Source organism: Rhinatrema bivittatum, chromosome 7, assembly GCF_901001135.1.
Source record: "Rhinatrema bivittatum chromosome 7, aRhiBiv1.1, whole genome shotgun sequence".
Taxonomy (NCBI): Eukaryota; Metazoa; Chordata; class Amphibia; order Gymnophiona; family Rhinatrematidae; genus Rhinatrema; species Rhinatrema bivittatum.
In genome coordinates, this window is record NC_042621.1 from 107,100,339 (window position 1) to 107,124,367 (window position 24,029).

Sequence of the window (24,029 nt, forward strand, 5' to 3'; positions counted from 1 at the left end):
AGTTAATACAAAATAGCAAATTTGCTTCCCTTAAACAGTGTTTTCCATACATATCAGGATGAATTAGTCACTACATTTGGGCAATGTCATCTGGTGGCACCAGACATCTCTCCAAGTTAGTAGAGCTTTAAGCTCTACTAAGTATGTGCAATAGTTCTCTCATGGGTATTGCCCCATGAGTTTCCTCAGTCTACGCCAGAGCTAATATAGCTATGTAGTCAATTTTCTATGGAAGCGGGTGGGTATTCTATGGATAATTCAGCCTATTTATGGAAAACCCTGTTTATGGCAAGCAAACTTCCATTGATAAGCAGGATGAATTGGCCATTACATATGGGGAGTCCCAAGCTGAGGGGTTGCAGCAGAGTATTTACTTAGTAAGCAAACCTGCCCACAACGTGAAGAACAGCAAGAACAGATTTTGCAAAACTGATTATCCAAATGTACTGCTAGTCTTTGAGAGGTTATCAAGACAGTAAGTGGGATGGAAATGGAAGACCAAGTTGCAGCTTTGTAGATATCTTCAATAGGTACCTCTTGAAATGAGTAACTGAAGAGCCATTGCTCTCACTTGATGAGACTCTAGTCTTCACAGTCTATGACTTGAAGTCCTGCTAAGGTGTAGCAGTGGTGAATATACTCAGACAGCCTGCCAGACAAAGTATGCTCGGAGCAAGTCATACAACACATCCGCAATGAAGGCTACTCCTGCCTCCAAGTGCTCCGCTTGCTGGGCGGGTCCAGAAGATGACTGTTCCTTCGTCTGGTGCTGTTGAACCCAATGCAAACAGGCGTGCGACAAACAACTGCTGCAAGCTGCCGCACGAATACCTAACACTGAAACCTCAAACATCCTTTGAGCGTCCTTTAGAGCTGCTGACCCCGCCATTGGTATTGTGGTCTTAGTCACAGTCAAAAACAATGCATCCAGCTTAGGTAGTTGCAGACGTGCCAAGGCATCTTTAGGTAGTGGGTACAGCTTTGCCATAGCTCTCCCTACCTTGAGGCTGGCTTCAGGGGTATCCCATTCCCTTACCAACAGCTTCTTGATCGTTCTATGGAAGGGAAAAGCTTTCAGTAGCCTTTGAAGCCCACCCACTATGGGATCTACTCCCTCATGATCAGACTCTTCCTGTGGTACCTTCAGAGCCTGGAGAATTAGCGGAAACAGTTCCTCACTTCAGAAAAGCTTGACCACTTTCAGTCATCCCTTTCCACTTCCAGGACCTCCTCAGGCTTCAAAGGCCCCTTATTTGCGTCACTGTCTGGGGACTCCTCCGTGGGACTATTGTCTGCTTCTGAGCCCTCCAATTTGCTCACCAGCTGCTGTCTAGGAACAGCTGTGCAAAGGGGCCTCTCTTTGCCCTTCCAAGGGTTCAGAGCTTTAGCCTTGCCCTCAGCAGAGGGCTATGGGAGATAGAATGCTTCCCTTCTCACCCCCTTTTTTTTTTGCTAAAAAGGCTTTGTGCAGTAACAGCACAAAATCGGTGGAGAAAGCCTCTGAATCCTGGTCGGAGAGGTCTTCCAGCCCCTCAGAGTCTTCATTAATATGCTCTGCCTCTGGAATGGTTGGGGACAATGTCAGAGGAGAGCCTTCCTTCTCCCCTGATCTCCCTTGTCCCCCAGCAAATGCTTCCAATATGGACACAGTTCCCACGCTGATCGAAAAAACAGCTCCGGCCACCCCAGCTCATCAGGTCACTCTCCTGCTCATTGAGTTGGCCTATCCCCCGGATTTCCAGCTGTGACTTAGCCCCACCAAGATCATCTGCACAGGCTCAGCAGTGTTTCCCGCGCTCAGAGATCGCCACCATTATCTGCCTCAGTGTATGGGTGCTGCCTTGACTCTCACCCACTGCTCCCCCAGCCAGCTGAGATGCACCCCGGGACTCAAAACAAGCCAGCAACACTCCCTCCCCTCCGCTCTCTCAAGCCTGGGGGGCTGCTTTCCTAATGGCCAGAACAATAGACCATGGCCGTGTTTGGTTTGTTTTGTTTTTTTTAAAGGAAAAACTCGCTCAAGGAATACCAACCCCCAGATGTAACAGATAACTCCTGGGTTTTCCTGTGCCAGCTAAGATCAGTGCAGGTTAGTAAGGGGAGGATCCATTTTAATTTAGCTCCTCCCTTTGAAGGAGCTGGAATGGCCATCCCCTTTTGAGAGGTTTTATAGCAACTCTCCACAAAGAGCTCGGGGGGCAGGGTAACTTTTTTTTTTTTTTTTTAAAGAAGGTTTAAGTGGTGTCCGGAAGTTTTTCCTAAGTTTGGAATTTTGAGCCTGCTCTAGGGCTCCAGCAAACCCTGCTGGTAATCTGTGATTCGGATCTGGGATCTGCTTTTTCCTATTCACTCCCTGGTGGGTAATAGTGGCATCCTGGGAATATTTTGGGCTTAAAGACCAACCTGGATCCTTCACATCAGGGACCTTGAGATCCAAGAAAAGTTTGAGAGAACTGTTAACCATGAGTAAAGTATTATTCAAGATCACTGAGGCCACCACACAGCAATCTTCACACCCTAGGGAGAGAGGGCAATGAGGATCTCTGTGCAGAGATAGGTGCTTCTGTCTTTTACCAGTTTGGAAGGGGTTTCACATCCAACTCAGGGATTCTTTGCATACCTGGGAATCTAGTTCTCTCCCAGCCCTGGAGGCTAGAAGTTTCCTTGTCCCAGTATAACAAACTCCTGCACAGATAGAGGAAAGAAACTGCAAAAGAATTTAAACTGAGGAAGTACTGTGGTGCTTGGGAATAAGTTGTGTGTCATATTCCAAATGATTTTTGAAACAGTAAAGAGACTGACTTTAGACACTAATAACTCGTCTCCAGCGTGGTTATTGGCACCTGCAATGCACGTTTAACAAAAGGAAAATACCCCTCTCCCAGGGACAAAGATTGTAGAGAAAGGCACTCCTAGCACTCTGGGCCCTGAAAGGGTAACTCTTCCCCCCACCCAACCAAGGATCCAAATCCTGGGGAAGAGAGAGACTGCTGTAAGAACAAGCCAGGGTTCCAGCCCCAAAGAGGTATTAAATATATTTTATGGCCCCACCAGAGGAGGTGGTGTTACACAAGGAAGGAAAGAGAATAAAGCCATGTGTCTGGACTGATCTGGGGTATGAACAGGAAACTAGCAGTTAGCTCTCTCACTAATGGCCTTCTGACTAGTAATGGATTTTTGGCCAATGGTAGTGCAGGTTGCTTCAGCCTTACATTTCCTCAGGGCTGCTGGGATGTGCATGCTGTTCAAGCTTCCTGCCAAATCAAGGCAGTATCCAAAGCCTCGTTTTGAAATACAGCGCAGAGGCAAACACCACCTGCAGGCCAGCGCAGAGGAAATGAGCTCTCTGGGGAAAAAAGTGTTACAGGCTGAACAATAAACTACAAAGCATGCAAAAACCCTGTTTCGCCACAGTGACCAACCAATGAAACCGGAGTTCTTGCTCTTAATCTATGTGAGCAAAATAAAAAAAATGTTCTAAGATGTCTGAAGCCCTCCTAGCTGTAACAAATACCAGAAACATATACATGCAATCACAAGAGAAAATGATGAACCCACAGAAATCCAACTGTTTGAAGTAGTATAGGATTGGTAGTAAGTCAGGTGCTGCTTCTCAACTGGCCAAGTGTCTACAGATTAGTAAGGAAGATGCTGCTCACCAGTTGGAAGTGGGTAACCCCAATTGCACATTTCTCATTCATTTCCTTTTGATGCTTGTTCTGGATTAAACATTCCATTAGGTCTCCAGAATCAATCTGATTATCTGCCATGTCCTAAAGGAAAAGAAGACAAGGAGTTTTAAAGATAAACCCCCTCTGCTTATACAAAAACATATACACAAATAAAAACAGGATTTTAAGACTTGAAGCATTCAGTTCTAGATATTCTGTTAGTGGGAAATACTATGAAATTAGAAATCTAGTTCCAAATGTTGCTGGCTAAGCACCTGCCAGTGCAGTTCTGCTAACCAGTTCTGGATTTTTATATAGCACAGACTGCAATTTACACACTTCTCCTTCTGGCCAGCACTATCACATGCACTTTTCAAAGAATGCCCATATGAAATGGGCTTAATTAAATGAACAAACATGCCAGGGTGCTGCTGTCCATGGCCTGAAAATAAAGAGAGTCTACAGAACCTGCTAGTTATGCTCCATGGGTTTTATGAGGTAGGTGAAGGGCAGTCTAATAAAGCCTTATGCTTGTCCTTTTCTTCCCTTTATCCAGCAGTGAGCACTAAAGTAAGTAATGGCTTTTCAATGAGAAACCATGTCAATTTTACTTTCTGCCCCGAGTAGGGGAGCAGGAGAAGCCTAACTGGAAAAAACACTTATTAGAGATGTGTTTTGGGAGGAATCCGCTCTGATATTACCAGTAAAGTTGCTTATGGATCACATGTGTTCTCTGAAGGTAGCCAACCACAGAACATGCTTGCAGAAGCTAGAAAAAAGCCAAAGGGCCCTCTGGACATGTGCAGTAGCTCCCACATCCCCCTGCTAGGTCTCAGTTCTGTAATTACGCTAATAACCTCAACTTCACAAGGGGAGGAGAAGGGCTTTTTCTTCAGAGAAGACCTGTTACAGGTAAGCAACTTCACTCTCTCCAAAGACGGGTACTTTACATTGTTATATGCTGTTAGGGCTCACTGCTGGCGGGTCTTTACCAAGGTGCCTAACTGGCCCAGAGGTTGGTGCTTTGTCCTCCGAGCTTCTGGAGTGCACAGATGAAAGTAAGCCAACAGACTGGAGATTATCTAGAACTGAAGATACCTGGAATGGATATTGACCTTGTTTGTGTTACAAACCCATTTGAGGAACATTTGTGTTCGAGTTGTGGAAACTCAGTGGTGACGTGAATCTGTATACTTGAGCTGTTATATTCCTATATTTAAATAAAGCTGATAACCTGGAAGACTTGGTTTTCAACATACTCAGGCTGGGAACCTGACAAACATTGTATTCTCTAGCTCAGGGGTCGGGAACCTTTTTGGCTGAGAGCCATGAATGCCACATATTTTAAAATGTAATTCTGTGAGAGCCATACTAACTACAACCCCCTACTCTCCTGACGCCCCCCAAGACCTGCCAAATTAATTTACTACAACCCCCCAACCCTCCTGACCCCCCCCCCCCCAGACCTGCCAAAAGTCCCTGGTGGTCGAGCAGGGGTCCAGGGCTCACAGACAAATTTTTAATAAAAAAGTAAAAATCTAACAAAATCCCCCACCCTCCTGACCCCCCAAGACTTGCCAAAAGTCCCTGGTGGTCCAGCGGGGGTCCGGGAGCGATCTCCTGGACTTGGGCTGTTGGCTGCCAGTAGTCAAAATGGCGCCGACGGCCCTTCGCCCTCACTATGTCACTGGGGTCGACCAATGGCAGCAGTAGCTCCTGTGACATAGTAAGGGCACTTTCACATTCTCAGCCTCACACACAAACGCTCACAGGCTCTCTTCACTCATGTGCTCAGTCTCACACAGGCACGTGCACACACGCTGTTTCTCTCCTCCTGGAAAAACAAGTAGCAGCAGCAGAAGCTTGAAGCTTCAGCCTTGTCCTCCTTCGGCCGTCTGTGGCCAAGGGGACTCACTCTCTTTCTAGGAGTTGCAGGGGCTGACACGGTGCCTCTTCAAATTTGGCTCAGCACTGTTCCTCCTGTTCCTGCACAAGTTAACTTCACTTCCTCTTCCGGGCCATGCCACACAGGCCCCCACCCCCAAAATGTTCTTTCTAGATGGCTGCTTCCTACTGCAAAGCTGCTCTGCTACTACGTTTCGCCTGGGCGGAGGAGATCTCCACATTCCACTGGAGCAGAGGAGGCGGAGGGGGGGAAGGTTAGTTGAATCAGGAGACCAGGGAGCTTGGTATTCTGAAGAGGAGGCAGCTTGTGCTTCGCGACACAGTGGTTGAGAATAGCTGGTCTGGCTAACAGTTTTCTTCAATAGAAGAGGAACAAGAGGACAGTAAAGCTATTTTTGGTGGATACAATTTTTTTTTGAACAGGAAGATACCATAAATAATAAAATTCATTCCTAAGGGCGCTAGAGTTGGGATATAACCCTCCAAGACCTAAAGGATGAACGGCCCAAACATCACAAAACGTAAGTTAGACCGCTGAAAGCAGTTCTCTAAGTCCAAGGTCCTCAAGGTTCTGCCAGTTTAGTCAGCGAATCCTTCAGGGTCGTCAGCTCTGCCTGGACAGCCCGAAGGCCATCTTGATTATCGGACACCTTCTGTTCCACTTCCATAAACCGTTTTTCGAAGTTGGACATCCCTGTTGCAAGCTCGGTTAATTTCAAGGAGATCTTTTTGAGCTCCAGTTCTAGGGCTTCTACCACGGCCAATTTCAGATCGGTGATCATTGCCGTCTCTGCAGGATCCGGGGGCTCGCCATCATCCTTTGCGAGCGGTTCAGCCACATGGGAACGGTCTTTATCTTGTTCTTTTTAGTCGTTCGGGTCGCCATCGGAGAAGAGGGCCAAGGGTTAGCTGGAGCAATGGCTAAAATGTTACCGTTGGACCCTGAATGTTGCTTTGGCTGGCTAGGATGGGGCTGGATATGGAGATCAGTCCCCGAGAAGGGTTTTCACATCTGTACCCTTCAGTGCATCACGTGATCTCAAACCCTCTTTTTAAAAAAAAGAGTTAAAGACTTTCTGGTAAATCAAAATCACAGTAAACCACAGCAGCAAAACGACATATCTGTTGTCACAGCAGAAAACAATGAACTGGGACAACCCCATCCCTGGCTATGGAAACTGGTGTGTACACCTAGAAGACCCTTTTAGTTTTTCCTAGAAAGTTCTGGAAACATGTTCTTTAGTGTGCACTAGATGATATTTGTGAGAGAGAATTAGGTGCACTGCCCATCTTCAAATGATCATATATTACCTCAATCCTGGTCTCAGCCCTGCCCTGCAGCAGTTCATCTATACACAATTTCCCTCTGGAGATACCGTGACTTCCCAATGGCAAGAAACTACTCACATGGCAATAAGTCTGGATGATGGGCTCACAGGCTCTCATTAGTAAGGCTTCAATCTGAATATCCTAACAAAGAAAACCAAGACAATATCATTAGTTCCAGTAATGCACAGCACCCAAAGCAAAGAACCAGGAGCACATCATCTCCAGAAATGTTAAACAATATCTAAAGAAGCAAAGTGAAAGACATTTGTTTCATTATCATATGATACAAGGCAAAGGAAAAAATGAACCATCAGAAAAGGAACCCAGGAGCACTTCTATTTTATCAAGTGTCAACGTAAAACTGATCTGAGTTTAGCATCGCCCTAGAGCAAGGATGACCAACGCCAGTCCTCGAGTGCCACAAACAGGCCAGGTTTTCAGGATATCTATAATGAATATACATGAGAGAGAAATTTGCATGCAAATCTCTCTCATTCTTATTCATTGCAGATATCCTGAAAACCCGGCCCTTTTGTGGCTCTCTAGGACCGGAATTGGCCAGCCCTGCCCTAGAGACAGACAATATGAACATTAGAAAAGTACATTTTCCTGTGGGTCCTATTTTATAATATGTTATGAAACCTTATATACATCAGGTCTAATATTCTTACCTCAGATTCCAACTCTGTCAGATTTCCAACTATTTCTCTGCATTCCACTGACAGCTCATCCAGATGGTCCTGCAGGCATTCCAGTTCCTGGTATGGAAAGCAGCACAGGTCAATTGGAAGTTTTATTCAAGGATAGGTTATACCAAACCCAAAAATGTTATTTACCAGGCAAGGTGATTAAACTCAGCTCATATTTTTCCAAACCCTCATCCTGCTGCATTAAGAACTTGTAGTCTTGTTTTACTAGAAGATGAGTACCACAAATTCCAAAATACAATGCCATGAAAATTAAAAATCATATCTTCTTTCCAATCGCTTTAAGTCACCTAGTAACCTTCTAATCACTTCCCTCTACATGTTTCAAATCACCAAGGAACACTAGAAACATGAGATGGGACACTCCCGACTGTTACCTTGGCATTCTTAAAATTAAATCTAAATCACAGAAATTTAAAATTTGAATTTTTTCTAAAAAAACTTAATACTTCTTGGAATTCAAGTTTCCATTATTCAATTAAGAGTGCTCAGTGCTAAAATCTAGGACCCCATCAAAACTCTTCTGATACTCTAATGGTGCTCAGATATGAGTAGGGTTGCCAACTGACTCCAGATTTTCAGGACAGGTTGATCCAGTCCTGGTTTTACTCCCCTGCATGCAGGTACTTATAGTCTTGATTTTCTTAGGAAATACAATACGTAAATCAGAATAAGTCCCCGCATGCAATGGGGTAAAACCAGGACTGGATTAACTTGTTCTGAAAGTCTAGCGCCAGTTGGCAACCCTAGATATGAGGAAGCAATAATTGTGACATTTGATCTGTTAGACTGTCAAAATAGAGATTCATAAGATCTCTGCAGAGAAACAAACAAAAAATTCAAGGTAAGCTAGTCAAATAAAAGCACACAGCTAGGGTTGGTAAAACATGGTCTTGAAATTTGATTAACTCTTGTTTACAGCTGTAGTGTAGCAGAAAAGACAAACAAATTGAAGCAACAAGATAGGAATTGAAATATCCTGCTAAGCCAATTAAGCTATCAACAAGTGATGCTTCAATCTGTATCCCTCTACTGCTGCACAATTGTAGATAACTCTCTCTGGTACAAAAACAACATTTAACTTAGATATTTTCCTTTAACCCTCTGGCATCAGGAGTCAGGTTTCATGGGAGAGAAGTATTAGTGAACCTCCACATTGTATAAAGGCCTGCAGGAAAGAATATGCCAGCAATACCACATGCCTTCCACCAACACAGAATCTCACCCTTGAATTGCCCTCTAAAGTGAGATAAACTTATACCGATAAGATAAACTTGGCACTTGCTAGGCAACCCCATCATTTAATATCCTGCTTTAACTGTAAGATTAAATAATTTGCTTTTTACCTTCTGTGCACTGCTTCACTTCTACTTGTGGTGGGGAAAAGTATACAATCTTTTAAAAAAATATAACAGAGGATATGACAGATGAGTCATAATGTTTGTTTCTAGATGAGGAGAACCGACAGAAATGTTTGTCTTTTTCCTCATTTTTAACATGAAGAAATATGACTAAGCAAAACCAAAAGCCTCATGTTCATTCTTATGTGGATTAGCTGAATACTATCATATCTTGGTAGGACCTATGAAAACTCTTTAACTTGCAGTCTAGCCACCATGGAAATGAATGGGGCACTGGTGGGCATGGCAGTAATCCAGCCCTGGTTTCTCTCTCCGGCTATGGTATCTAGGGTGGATTCAGCTTCTTCCCTAGATATGGGTCTTGGCTTGAAGCGAAGAGTGTGCATGCCCAGCATGTTGGCTGGTTTTTCAGCGGCAAATACTGGTGAAGCGAAACAGGAAGGCAGTGAGCAAGATTCAGTACTGGCAGATCTGTGCTTGCTGGATTCTCACAGTAAGACCACCTTAGTCTGAAAAGTAGTAATGCTATCAAGAGTTATGTTAATTTAGTGTCTATGAATTTGGCTGCAGCCAAACTGGAGGCTGAAGTTTTTCATCAAAATACATTGGCTCAAGAAGTGTAAAAAAAACGGAGCTGGAAAAATCAAACTGTTCTTTCAGGCAACTTTAAAGGAAAATTGGTTCTTACCTGCTAATTTTTGTTCCTGTAGTACCAAGGGTACTACAGGAACAACCGCTGGGTTGTGTCTCCCTTCCAGCAGAGGGAGTCAGAGAAAAAAAACTGAAAAGGCACCCCTCTTAACCTGGTGTGCCACCTGCGATCCCTCAGTATATACAATATCAAAGCAGAATAACCAATAAAGGAGAACAAATCCCCAAACATAACAACCAGTTGCTACAACAATACGCGCGGTAAAAGAAAGAAACCGTACCACCGCATAACATATCAATCAAGAAGATTCCTTCCCATGCCTGTAAAGAACTCTGCCGAGGTAAGAAGAAGGAAGAAAACATACAGAAAAAAAACGGACTCTCCAAAAAACTCAAGGGCAGGCATCTGGATTGATCCTTGGTACTACAGGAACAAAAATTAGCAGGTAAGAACCAATTTTCCTTTCCCTGTACGTACCAGGATCAGTCCAGACCGCTGGGATGTACCAGAGCTACCCTAATTGGGGTGGGATCTGGAGAGTCCCGCACGAAGAACACTGCTGCCAAAACAGTCGACCTCCGGATCCCGGACATCCACAGGATAATGTTTCGCAAAAGTATGCAAGGATTTCCAAGTGGCTGCTCTACAAATCTCCTGCAGCAAGACCGACTGACTCTCCGCCCAAGAGGCTGCTTGAGACCTGGTAGAGTGCGCTTTCAAGCCTTCTGGTATGGCCCGCCCAGCGCAAAGATAAGTGGAGGAAATGGCCTCCTTCAACCATAGCTTTGGATGCCTTGTGTCCCCATCTATGACCAGTCAATAAGACAAACAAATGATCCGATAATCGAAAAGCATTGGTCACCTCTAGATAGCGAAGGAGAACCCGGCGCACATCCAACTTATGCAGATCCTTATCCGTCGCAGAAGTCATATCCAAATTCGGGAAGGCCGGTAATGAAAAGCAGATACCCACCTTGGGCAAGAAGGAGGGAATGGTCCGCAGCGAAACTCCGGAATCCAAAATACAAAGATACGGATCCAGACACAACAAAGCTTGAAGCTCTGAAATTCGCCATTTGGAGGTAATTGCAATAAAAAACAAAACAAAACAGTCTTGAGTGTCAAACCCTTCAACGTAGCCCGCTGGAGGGGCTCAAAAGGAAGACCACATAAGCTCTTAAGAACTAAATTCAAACTCCAGGCAGGACAAATTTGTCGTACCGGCGGGCACAAATGCTTGACTCCCTTCAAAAAACGGGACACATCTGGATGAGCTGCCAGCGAAAAGCCATCAATCTTGCCCTGCAGGCAACCCAGTGCCGCGACCTGCACCCGGAGAGAACTGCAAGCTAGACCTTTCTTCAGTCCCTCCTGCAGGAAGGATAGGATGTGTGCCACCGAAGCCAGACGCAGGGGGCATTCAAACCTTGGCACCAAGAGTCAAAAACTCTCCAAACACTAATATAGGCCAACGACGTGGACGATTTCCGTGCTTGCAAGAGGGTAGAAATAACAGAATCTGAATATCCCCTCTTCATCAATTGCCTCCTCTCATAAGCCAAGCCACTAGACAAAAGCGATCTGCTTGATCTAAAAATACCTTGTCGAAGGTCATTGCAATACCCTGCCCATAGTATGGGATTATTTGCAGGTACTTGGTTCCATGGCGTCTACTTGGTTCCATGGCGTCTACTCTGGTTCCCTGGGCGTGGGCGCATATGAGACCATTACAACGCGCATTGCTTCCTCGGTGGGATCCGAACTCTGAGGAGTTTCACCTGCCTTTGCCCCTCATGGAACCAGCCAGATCCAGTCTCGATTGGTGGTTGATTCCGGCCCACTTGTTACAGGGGATGGACTCTGAGGAGCCGCAGTGGGTAATAGTCATGACGGATGCCAGCCGATGGATCTGCGCCACTAACTTGAGCCTCCTCTCCCGAGTGAGGAAGACCTTGCCTACTGAGGTATCGAAGCGTGCTCCCAGTAAGTTGAGAACCTGAGATGGTACCAACTGGCTCTTAGCAAAGTTGACCACCCAACCAAGGGACTGGAGCTGGAGTAGAACCTTGCTCACTGCTTCCCGACAGAGGCTCTCCAATTTGGCCCGGATGAGCCAATCGTCCAGGTATGGGTGAACCAAGATCCCCTCCCACTGGAGGGCCGCTGCAATGACTACCATTACCTTGGTGAAGACCCGAGGCGCTGTCACTAAGCTGAACGGAAGAGCTTGGAACTGACAATGCTCCCCCAGGACCATGAACCGGAGAAACTTCTGATGGCGCTCGCGTATCCCAATGTGAAGATACGCCTCAGTCAGGTGCAAAGAGGCCAAATATTCTCCTGAGTGAACGGCCGCAATGACCGACCGTAGAGGCTCCATGCGAAATCAGGGAACCCGAAGTGCTTGGTTGACTGCCTTGAGATCCAATATTGGCCGGAAGGACCCCTCCTTCTTCGGGACTACGAAATAGATGGAGTACCTGCCGGCCCTGCGCTCCTCTGGAGGGACCGGAACAATAGCCCCCAGGGATTTCAAGCAATTCAGGGTTTGCCCGACTACCTCTTGCTTGGCCAGAGAGCTGGCGGGAGAAATCAGAAAAAGATCCCTTAACGGGTGGGCAAAATCCAACTCAATATCATCGCCCATGGTTACGAGGACCCACTGGTCTGACGTGATCCAGACCAACTCCTCGAGAAACAGGTAGAGACGACCTCCCACCACTGGAACTGGGGAGAGGGTCGGAACACCTTCATTGGGACTGCTTACCTCCGGTGGCCCCTTGAGAGCCTCCCCCCCGAAATGGCCTCCGACCACGAAAGGAAGTAGGCCAAGACTGAGCCCTCTGACTCTATTGTCGGGCGGGAAAAGCGGGCGGCTGCGGCTGCCAAAATCTGCCCTGTTCTCGGAAACGGTAACGCTCTGCCCCAAAGGGACTGGAAGACTTAGGTTTGTCTTCTGGCAATTTATACACCTTATTCTCCCCAAGAGACCTAATAGGGGCATCAAGTTCCTCCCCAAACAACAATTTTCCCTTAAAAGGAAGACTGCCCAACTGAGTTTTGGAAGAAACGTTCGGGGACCAGTTCCGGAGCCAGAGAAGCAGTCTAGCCAAAACTGCAGTGGCCATGTTGCGTGAAGATGCCCGCAACAGATCATATAATGCATCTGCTTTGTAAGCTACCGTGGACTCCATCCTATTCGCCTGATCTGCTTCCTCTGGCGGCAACACCTGTGATGTGAGCATTTGCTGGACCCACCCGAGGGTCACTCGCTGCATGAGGCTACTGCAGACCGCCGCTCTAACACAGAGCGCTGACACCTCAAAAAATGCGCTTGAGGAGGACTTCTAGCCGCCTATCCTATAAGTCCTTAAGAGCCGTCGCTCCCGTAACAGGCATGGTGGTCCGCTTGGTGACCGCAGTAACAGACGCGCCCACCTTGGGAATCCTGAGGATATCCAAGGCTTCCTCAGGTAAAGGGTAGAGTTTGTCCATCGCCCGTCCCTCCCGCAGGGTCACGTCCGGAGATTCCCACTCCCGAGTGACCAACTGCTTAAGCATTGGGTGGAAAGGAAAAGTTTGGGGCAGGGCACGCAGCCCCAAGAGTACTGGTTTTCCCTTAACTGGCTCCGAACTGGGGACTGGTGCCTCCACTTCCAGTTCTTCCAGGACATAGGGAATCAAGGGATCCAAGTCCTCCCGGCGAAACAGCCGAGAAATCCGGGGGTCGTCCCCCCCGGATGGGGGTGTTGATGAGTCCGCTCCCCCTGGAGCGGACTCATCAACACCCCCATCTAGGTTTTGGAGGAGAGGATCCAGAAAAGATCCCAAGGGAGCAGGATCCGGAGCTGAAAGGGCATCCAGAGACGTGTCCCGCCACCCAATCTTCGCGGGAGGGGGCTGCTCATCCTGCTGATGAGCTTCCGCCTCCAAAAAAGCCCTATGCATAAGTAAAATAAATTTTGAAGAAAAAACTGACTGGCCCTTTAAGGGATCAGATAGGTGAGGAGGAGGGAGGACCGGGCTCACCGAGGGTGCGGGCCCCGGATCGCGCGGTTGAACGGGACTCAGACTGGGAGGAGAAATCGGAGAATCCTCTCCCCCAGTCGGCAGGCAGAGCTCCGACAAAATGGCCGCCGTTCTTGCGCGCGCCAGCAACAGACCCAGACGCGATCGCGATAGCCGTTCCGCACCTCGAGGCAAAATGGGCCCAAAATCACCCCCGGACGAGCCCTCCCCCCCCTGGGGAGGCAGTGGGCACAAACCCCGTCCCGCGAGAGGTGCAACCCCGCCTCCCCACATACTGAGCACGATAGCCCTCGTGGCATCCTGGGGGGGGGTTTCCAAACAGCGCGGTAGGAAAGAAAAAAGAAGAACTTAAAATACCCTGCCGACTCATGGCCTTCCAGAGCTCTGGGAACGCTGCAGCACCCAAGGAAACTCGTCTCGGGGCGCCGAGGGGAGGGACCGGCCCACCGGTTAATCCCCCTCCAGAGATGGACGGCCCTCCGGGAACAAGGCTTTTAGAGCTGCTAGCCCCTGCCTTACCTCTACCTGCTGAGTGAAAAGCCTGGGAAAATAAAACCACACTGAGCTCTTTTTTTTTTAATACAATCAACTTGCTGAGCCAAAGGTGTTAACTAAGTCATCCAGAGCCTTAGAACTCTGTAAAACTAAATGTAAAGAAATTGAAAAATCAGTACCGCAGGTTCTGTGAATCCTTCTGTGGAGTCAGAGAAAATACTGAGGGATCGCAGGTGGCACACCAGGTTAAGAGGGGTGCCTTTTCAGTTTTTTTCTCTGACTCCCTCTGCAGGAAGGGAGACACAACCCAGCGGTCTGGACTGATCCTGGTACGTACAGGGAAATATAATATTTGCCTACAGAGAAAGCTGGAAATGTGGAGAATGCTCTCAATGTTAAAAATCTAAGGCCTGTTAATATAAATGGGGCTGAACGCTAAGAAATATTTGACAAATTGCCAACAGGTTCCCAAAGTAAAGATTGCCTCCCTTAGCTAAAGTTTATTTTTGAGTTAACTGTCTATGCAAGGGAAAATAAATCCTCAAGCTATTGGATGTCTGTAAATTTAAATCCAGGAACTTAAGGCTTCAGTAAATTTTTCTGCTGAGAAAAATCACTCTTCCAGATTTATTCATCTTTGAACCAGAGAGAGACCGCATTCTACAAATTCTTCCGAAAGCCACCTTCAACTTTCCTAGGAGCCGATACAATATTGGCACACGAAAAATGATTGAGCTCCCACTTCTGGGCGCAAGATGCAATAGAATAATGAGCTGCCGCATAAAAAAAGGAAGCGCTAGGGGAAACTGTGGGTCCCTAGCACCTCCTCGGCATTGGGTGCCCAGAAGATGTGGCTGTCAGTGAAGGTGAGGAAAACGAACACACAATGCACGCGTCAGTTTTCTCCTGCTGCTGGCACAATATACATGACCTGGACCATTGTTTTTCCCAAGACTAGTTTTTGCACGATACTGCTTTCTGTGGTTCCTCCTACTTTGTATTATTCAAGATCACATTCTCTCACCGGCATGCTGCGAACATGAAGGCCTGGGCACGCCGTTCGCAGCACACGGGGGCCTTCCCTTTTCGCCGCGAACGGTGGTGAATTTAGTGAAAAGTAGTCCTGGGGGAATTCGGCGCTACTGTGGAGAGCAGAATTCCCCCCTGCGCAGAATTGCCAAATTCTGCACAGAAAATAGCAGAGGAGACCCCGGCATGCCGCGAATGGAGCACGACGAAGATAAAGGCCTGGGCACGCCGTTCGCAGCATGCCGGGGTCTCCTCTGCTATTTTTGTGCAGAATTTGGCTATTTTGATTGGGCTTCACCCTGTGATGTCACCCATATGCGAGGACTACCATTCTGCTAGTCCTGTGAGAAAGGGTGTTATGGAAATTTTTGATTAAATGCTGCTTGCAATTCTGGTCTCCTCACATTAGATTTTTACTTTTGAGATAGTCAGTGTAAATGTGCTCTATATGTTGCAGAGTAGTTAAATCACAAGCAGATTGTGATAAATTGCAGGAAGAACTTGTGAGACTGGAAAATTGGGCATTCAAATGGCAGATGAAATTTAATGTGGATAAGTGCAAGGTGATGCATATAGGGAAAAATAACCCATGCTATCGTTACACAATGTTAGGTTCCATATTAGGTGCTAACACACAAGAAAGATCTAGGCGTCATAGTCGGTTCAGTGTGCTGCGGCAGTCAAGAAAGCAAACAGAATGTTGGGAATTATTAGAAAGGGAACGGTGAATAAAACGGAAAATGTCATAAATGCCTCTGCATCGCTCCATGGTGAGACCACATCTTGAATACTGTGTACAATTCTGGTCGCCGCATCTCAAAAAAGATATAATTGTGATGGAGAAGGTACAGAGAAGGGCAACCAAAATGACAAGGGGATGGAACAACTCCCCTATGAGGAAAGACTAAAGAGGTTAGGACTTTTCAGCTTGGAGAAGAGACGACTGAGGGGGGATATGATAGAGGTGTTTTAAATCATGAGAGGTCTAGAACGGGTAGATGTGAATCGGTTATTTACTCTTTCAGATAATAGAAAGACTAGGGGGCACTCCATGAAGTTAGCATGTGGCACATTTAAAACTAATCGGAGAAAGTTCTTTTTCACTCAGTGCACAATTAAACTCTGGAACTTGTTGCCAGAGGATGTGGTTAGTGCAGTTGGTATAGCTGTGTTTAAAAAAGGATTGGATAAGTTCTTGGAGGAAAAGTCCATTACCTGCTATTAAGTTGACTTAGAAAATAGTCACTGCTATTACTAGCAACAGTATCATGGAATAGACTTATTTTTTGGGTACTTGCCAGGTTCTTATGGCCTGGATTGGCCACTGTTGGAAACAGGATGCTGGGCTTGATGGACCCTTGGTCTGACCCAGTATGGCATGTTCTTCAGAATTTTGAAAATAAATATTTTAAAAAATTAAACAAAAAATTGCCAGCATCAGGGGGTTGAAAAGTTTCAGTAAAGGTTACCTGTCCCTTCTCAGTTTTCTCAGTGCACCATTTCCCCAGATCAGTCATGCACTTGTCCTGGAGACCAGGGTCTAGCTTCACATCCAAGGCTCGCTGGTGCAGGATTCGCTGGACTTCTGCACGGCACTCACGAGACAGCTGCATAGGGGGAACATGAATAAAAGGTAAGCAGGCAGCATTCACTGTACAGCTGTAAAATACCCCTAAACTATCCCATCAAACCAACCCCACCCTCCAAAAAATACCTCACTAAACAATAAAAAAAAAAATTAGATTTCCAAACCACCGCACCATCCTTTCAATTTGGAAAAAGCAAGAGGATTAGCTCTCAGCCTATATCACTTCTTATTGCTGAGCAAGAAAAGTTAGGATATGGAAATTATCCAAACTCAGTGACAGATGTGTTGTGCTTTGAACCATGAGACATCTTAGAGTGCAGAATGGCTGGAAGGACATATTAATGAGTTGGTCCTGGTACTTTGTCCTCCATTCATACCTGAGTGGAAGATTGCTCAGGATTTAAATGTCCGAAACGCTCCTTCCTCTGAAGGCGCTGCACCCCAGAAACTTGCAGAAGAGCAATACACATTTGAAGTACTGGTGGCTTCTTAAAAGATGACTTTCCCTTATCAACCACAATGTATATGACATTTCATAAGGGAAGATTTGTAGGAACGTTTAAAAATGTTCTTTCCACAGTAACCGTGACTCTTGAAATTTTAAGACGTGATTGACGATTAAAGTACAAATACTCCAACTCCTTGGAATACGCAACATCACAAACATGTATGTTTTTTGTTTTTTTTTTAGTATGTCAGCTTACACCGAAAAGGAACTCTGATGCTGCTTCTCACCAAAAAAAAAGTGTCTTATAAAAGTAAACAGCTGTGCCCTTCTGTGAGAGCTTTGCTGTTTTTTCCCTATAGTCCCGTAAGTATTTGCCTCATTTCACAGGCCGTTTTCTGTATGTTTCAAAGTCTAAGAGCCAGCAAAACAGGCAGAATCTTGCCACCTTTGATATCGAAGCAAAACTGGAAGGGAAGTCATTAGCCTGACTGACATCACCGGCCTTCCACTAGAGGTGGGAGGAAAGGTCTCATGTTACCATACCCAGTATGAAACCTTGGTGCAAACTACAGACTGTGAGAAAATGAAATGGTACTTGCTCTGTGGAAGGGTTTATTATATCATGTAGTGATACTACACATTTGTAGGGGATCACTAACGGCACCATCTCTTGTCTAGCTATGCTGAAATGACAACTTTAGTCCTCAGGATTACATTTTTTTTCTTTCATAATAGATAATATTAAGGGACATGCACTGGATTTTAAATATTGTACAAGATGAAGTTTGTTTTTCAAAAAAAAGGTGTCTTGAGAAAAAAAAAATCTCTCTTATTGTGGATTAGGTCCCGGAAGTTGCAACAAGTTCCCACATGACAAAAGACTGTGGGAGCTAACAGAGAAAACTGCAGCAGCCCAATCAAAGAGCAAAGAGACAAAAAAAAAAAAAAAAAAGACAGGGTTTAAAAAAAAAACAAAAAAAAAACCCAGGGAAAATGGATACTTAAAAAGCCTGAGGATACCACAGAGTTATAGAAGGATAAGGAGAGAAAGGGAGAAAGTAGTAGAAAAAAAAAATACCAACAGGAAAAAAAACCAAAACACAGCTCTTTACACGAACAGCTATTGAGCCCTGGTCTAGTATATCACTAGCTTTGATGGTCCACGCTGGACCTGACAGCATGTTTTCTAATTTGTTCTTGCCAGAATCAGGGTGCTCTCTTAAATTCGGAACACTATATAAGAGATAAGCCAGAAATACCCTGGCCCAGGCAAAGCCTGCTAAATCCTTACATTAGTTAGCTATGGGTAGTACAAGAATATGTTCATGGAAAGCACTCATGTTTGGATCATGGCTAATACAATCTTTTTTTTTTTTTTTTTTTTATCTAATCCTGCAGAAGCCCACTAAAAAAACAAAGCACAGAAGATGAAGCTATAGTACCCATGTTTATTTCTTAGATGTCTAGTCTGCTTGCCAATACAAGTCCTTTCTGCAGTATTCTGATGAAATTAACGTTCTCCTAGCCTCATCTGGTCAAGAAACAAAGGGCTAATGTGATGTGTATGCTCTGGGACACATACCCGCCTGCCTTGCTCCTCCGTGCGGTAGGCATGCCGGTATAAGCAAGAGAAAATGGCCCCTGCAGGCATTAGCTCATTAGTTTCATTCCATCCTTGGGTGTGGCAAAGCCTGGAGGCGTCTCCTTGGCACTTACGGTACAGGACTGGATCCAGCCTGCAAACAGATGGACAGTGTGATAAAAGTTTAAAAAATAAAATATCCCTGTGAATTTTTAAACTAATTTACAATAAAATCAATCTACAGCACTGCTAATAAAAGAAAGGTGACTTCTAGCCAGTGTTAGGCAGATGATCCCAATTTACTGATCAATTTTGTGGAAATCATCAACTTGTACATAGAAATCATCCATCCTGCTTCAATCAATTTTATAATCCATCAGAACATAACCATCAGTTTTCCAATTAAACTAAATTGCTTTAGTTGTTACAGGTATCCTCTGATGACAGCAGCTCAATGAATCATACAGATGAGTCATACGAGTTCTCATGTGCACCAAAAAGCACTTCCTGCAGTTTTTTTTGGGGGGGGGGGGGGGGGGGGGGGAAAAGGGACATGAGTCTTTCAGGCATTCATGAGGTTTACTCATGCCCATAGCCCTGCAGCTCTTCAAATAAAAAAACCCCATCTATATAACTTTGACAAAAAAATAATATAGCAAGGAGAGACAGAACTCCCCACAGAGGGGAGGCGGACACATTTTGTGACCAATCCTGCTGTCAGAGAACATCTATTATAGCTTCCTCTAATGACAACTCTCAGGGCTCTGAGTCCCTACATTAAGGATCACATCTCACACACACACACACACAGGGATTGCGATTTTATGAATGCTTAACTGTACCCCGCCTTAAATCGCAGATAAGAGCTGCCAACAAGTATTTTAAATAAATAAAACAGGGAAAGCAAAGTTGCTTAACTTGTAACAAGTAGTCTCCATAGCCCATAGGACAAATCTGCCACACAGGTGGATGTTGTCATCCAACAGTGCCACAGGCATTCAGGACAATTCAAGAATGCCTTGAGGACAAGTCTTTTCCAGAAAGTTCTGGGAAATGCTCCATATCAGTGCATGAGACAAATCACATGACCCCTGTGAGACTCATCTGCTGGTCAGAGAAAACAAACGTTTTACAGCATAGTCATATGACCCAAGTCAATCACAGCACTAAACTACAGACCATTTATAACCAGTTTTAAATTATAGAAAAGCTCTGATCACACATTCCTGATGTCCAGTTTTAGAACAACAAAAGGGAGAAAAATATTTAGTTTTAGTCTTAAAGCTCTGTGTGGTTCAGAATTTTAGTTGAGTGATTCTGAGTACTCAAGAAATATACACTGGAAAAAAGATCCTGAAAACAAAAAGATTTGATAGTACCCACACTGACAATTTTTACATGCCTGGTCAAGATCAAAGCAAATGCAGTATGTTTTATAGAACCCATACTTACACAAAACCTTTCCTCTGAACTGCCACGTATGCAAATAAAAGAGCAAAGGGAAAGAGGCAGAAGGCAGCCTCACTCTCAACGTCCAATACTCACTTCCAGTCACGAGAGATAAAGTACTGTAGCTCCAGCAGTCTGTGCTCACACTCTTCCACCATCTTCTCGGTGTACAGGTGTTCCATCAGGCAAGACAAGATCCTAATCACAGACAATGAAACAAACGGTTACCAACAAGGGCCCTGTACTTGGTGGTTGATAAGTATGGGAAAATAAGTGTGGGAGCTTGCTGGGCAGACTGGATGGGCCGATTGGTCTTTTTCTGCCGTCATTTCTATGTTTCTATAGGGCTAGATGGCGTGCATGTCCTGAACGCACCGCTTCTACAAGCTCTCTCCCCATTTGTTCTAATGGGCTCGATCTACAGAGAGCCTATCGAGTGACCCCCAGGTAACAGAGTAAAGAATAGGAGCAGTACACAACATTACAATTACTTAAGAGTTTCCTTTTCAGAATCTGCCTATAATACCTTACTTTGTGTAATCCGCTGTATACAATCTTTTCTGTGTGAAAAATCAGAGTGAATGTTGTATGTCCAAACAAATTTGGATACTTGTGTTACTGTGTGCATGGATGTAGAATATTCTGCAGAGGAATTGAGATGAATAGGATAAATATCAGAAAACTGGAACCATTTGCCAAGTGAGCAATTGGTTCGACAACAAGCTAATTAAGGCAATACCTATCTGCAAAGGTATGCACAAAACTAGGTTCAAGATAGTCATTCATTTATACATAGAAGCAGCACCTGGTATATGCTTAAGATAAAGCAAATTTTCTTATTCTGACCTGCAATCTCTGGACATTGTTTTGAGAGACTTGTTGGTTTCCTATTTATCTGTCCAAACACAGAGCTGTTAAATAATCCATCAAGAATAGTGGTGTAACGTAAAAACTGGAATATAGAGAATGCATGGCAGGGCTTCCCAAACTCTGGGTCAGGACTCCAAATGGGGGTCACAAAACCTTTAGCTGGCATCTCAGTGTCTCAGATGGTAGCACTCTTCAGGTGCTAGCAGCAACAGCAGCATTAGAGGTGGAAGTCAGTATGGGGCCTGTGAGCCAGCAGGCACTCACAGGCCCTGTAGTGGCATCGCCTTTGCATGAGTTTCTGCGATAACAGAAAGCTTTGCACGAGGAGGGATCAGGACTGCTGCAGGGCCTGTAATTTTGCACAATCCTACAGATCCTGTGCGCTGAAAGGAAGAGAACAGAGGGCACTGTGCGCATGGATTGGTGGAAATTGCCATTGCTCTTCTTATCGCCCACCACTGAACCTACCCCAGAGAAAAATGTCCTGTCAGCCAGCCCTCTCGTCTCACCAGCTGTCTTCCACCTTTGATCTAGGAGGCTAGAGTAGCAGACTTGGAGGAGCTGAGGCAGACAGAGAGGTACATTGATGAGACCTTCAGGGACATAGTAGCCAAGTCCCAAATCCAGTCTGGCAGCCCCAGTGCTGCCTTGGATCAGAAAGGTCTCCCAGTAGGAGAACATCCCCCTGGTGTAGCAGGAAGTGATCTTGTAGCAAGGACCTGCTCTCTCCAGATGATGTATTGTCCTCTCGCACCGAGGACAAGTCTCCCAGGGCTACTGCCCAGAAGGGAAGGGTTAGGCCGGCCATCATAGTTGATTCTATTATTAGAAATTTAGATATCAGGGTGGCTGGTGGACATGAGGACTGCCTGGTAACTTGCCTGCCTGGTGAGAAGTCACGCATCACCTAGATAGGATTTTAGACAGTGCTGTGGAGGAGCTGGCTGTCGTGATACATGTGGGCACCAATGACATAGAAAAATGTGGGAGAGAGGTTCTGGAAGCCAATTTTAGGATTTTAGGTAGGAAGCTGAAATCCAGAACCTCCAGGGTAGCATTCTCTGAAATGCTTCCTATTCCATGTGCATGTCCCCAGAGGCAGGCAGAGCTCTAGAGTTTCAAAGCATGGATGAGACGATGGTGCAGGGAAGAGGGATTCAGTTTTGTAAGGAACTGGGGAAACTTTTGGGGAAGGGGGAGACTTTTCCAAAAGGATAGGCTCTACCTTAACCAGAGTGGAACCAAGCTGCTGGCACTAACTTTCAAAAAGGAGATAGAGCAGCTTTTAAACTAGAAAAAGGGGAAAAAAGGGGGAAAGCTGACAGTCACTCAGGACTGCATGGTTCGGAAGAATGTATCCTTGAAGGATACTAATGAAACAGGAGAGTTAGGGCATCTCAACAGAGAGGTTACAATAAAAGCAAACATAGTCCATGTGCCTATACGTAAAAAAATCACAGAAGCTAATGATTTCCAAATTATCCCTAACAACTGAAAAGCAGGTTGTTAATACAAACAAAAAACACACTTTGAAATGTCTGTATGCCAATGCCAGAAGTCTAAGAAGTAAGATGGGAGAGTTAAGAGTGTATAGCAGCAAATGATGAGTGACATAATTGGCATCACAGAGACTTGGTGGAAGGAGGATAACCAATGGGACAGTGCTATATCAGGGTTCAAATTACATCGCAATGACAGGGAGGATCAACTTGGTGGGGGTGTGGCACTTTATGTCCGGGAGGGTATAGAGTCCAACAGGCTAAAGATCATACAAGAGACTAAATGCTCAGTAGAATCTATATGGGTAGAAATCCCATGTGTGTTGGGTAAGAGTATAGTGATAGGAGTATACTACCGTCCACATGGCCAAAATGGTCAGACAGATGATGAAATGCTAAGAGAAATCAGGGAAGCTAACCAATTTGGCAGTGCAATAATAATGGGAGATTTCAATTACCCTAATATTGTATAGGTAAATGTAACATCAGGACTTGCTAGAAACAAAGTTCCTGGATGTAATAAATGACTGCTTCATGGAGCAATTGGTTCAGGAACCGACAAGAGGAAGCTATTTTAGATTTAATTCTTAGTGGAACGCAGGATTTGGTGAGAGAGAACGGTGGTGGGGCCACTTGGCAATAGTGGTCATAACGATCAAATTTAAATTAATAACTGGAAGGGGGACAATAAGTAAGTCTGCAGCTCTAACACTAAACTTTCAAAAGGGAAACTGATAAAATGAGGAAAATAGTTAGAAAAAAAAAAAAAACAAAGGTGCAGCTGCAAAGGTTAAAAGTGTTCAACAGGCATGGACATTGTTTAAAAATACAATCCTAGAGGCACAGTCCATATGTATTTCATGCATTAAGAAAGGTGGAAGGAAGGCAAAACGATTACAATCATGGTTAAAAGGGAGGTGAAAGAGGCTATTTTAGCCAAAAAAAATCCTTCAAAAATTGGAAGAAGGATCCATCTGAAGAAAATAGGATAAAACATAAGCATTGTCAAGTTAAGTGTAAAACATTGATAAGACAGGCGAAGAGAGAATTTGAAATGAAGTTGGTCATAGAGGCAAAAACTCATAATAAAAACTTTTTAAAATATATTCGAAGCAAGAAACCTGCGAGGGAGTCAGTTGGACCATTAGATGACATAGGGGTTAAAGGGGCTCTTAGGGAAGATAAGGCCATTGCAGAAAGATTAAATGAATTCTTTGCTTATGTGTTTACTAATGAGGATGTTGGGGAGATACCAGTTCCTGAGATGTTTTTCAGGGTTGATGAGTCAGACGAACTGAACCAAATCACTGTGAACTGGGAAGATGTAGTAGATTGACAAATTAAAGGGTAGCAAATCACCTGGACCGGATGGTATGCATCCTAGGGAACTGAAGGAACTCAAAAATGAGATTTCT

The 24,029-nt window shown here is 45.0% G+C and overlaps 1 protein-coding gene across 1 annotated transcript in view; it reads right to left on the bottom strand.

Moving 5' to 3' along the window:
• Positions 1-24,029, bottom strand: part of GLG1 (golgi glycoprotein 1) — a 280,281-nt gene that overhangs the window by 99,340 nt on the left and 156,912 nt on the right. The window contains exons 10-15 of the mRNA XM_029608896.1: positions 20,342-20,443; positions 18,797-18,950; positions 16,648-16,785; positions 7,577-7,663; positions 6,984-7,046; positions 3,660-3,773 (exon numbers count right to left, since the gene is read on the bottom strand). Of these exons, the coding sequence (XP_029464756.1) occupies positions 3,660-3,773; positions 6,984-7,046; positions 7,577-7,663; positions 16,648-16,785; positions 18,797-18,950; positions 20,342-20,443 (658 nt within the window). The remainder of the gene's footprint in view (positions 1-3,659; positions 3,774-6,983; positions 7,047-7,576; positions 7,664-16,647; positions 16,786-18,796; positions 18,951-20,341; positions 20,444-24,029) is intronic.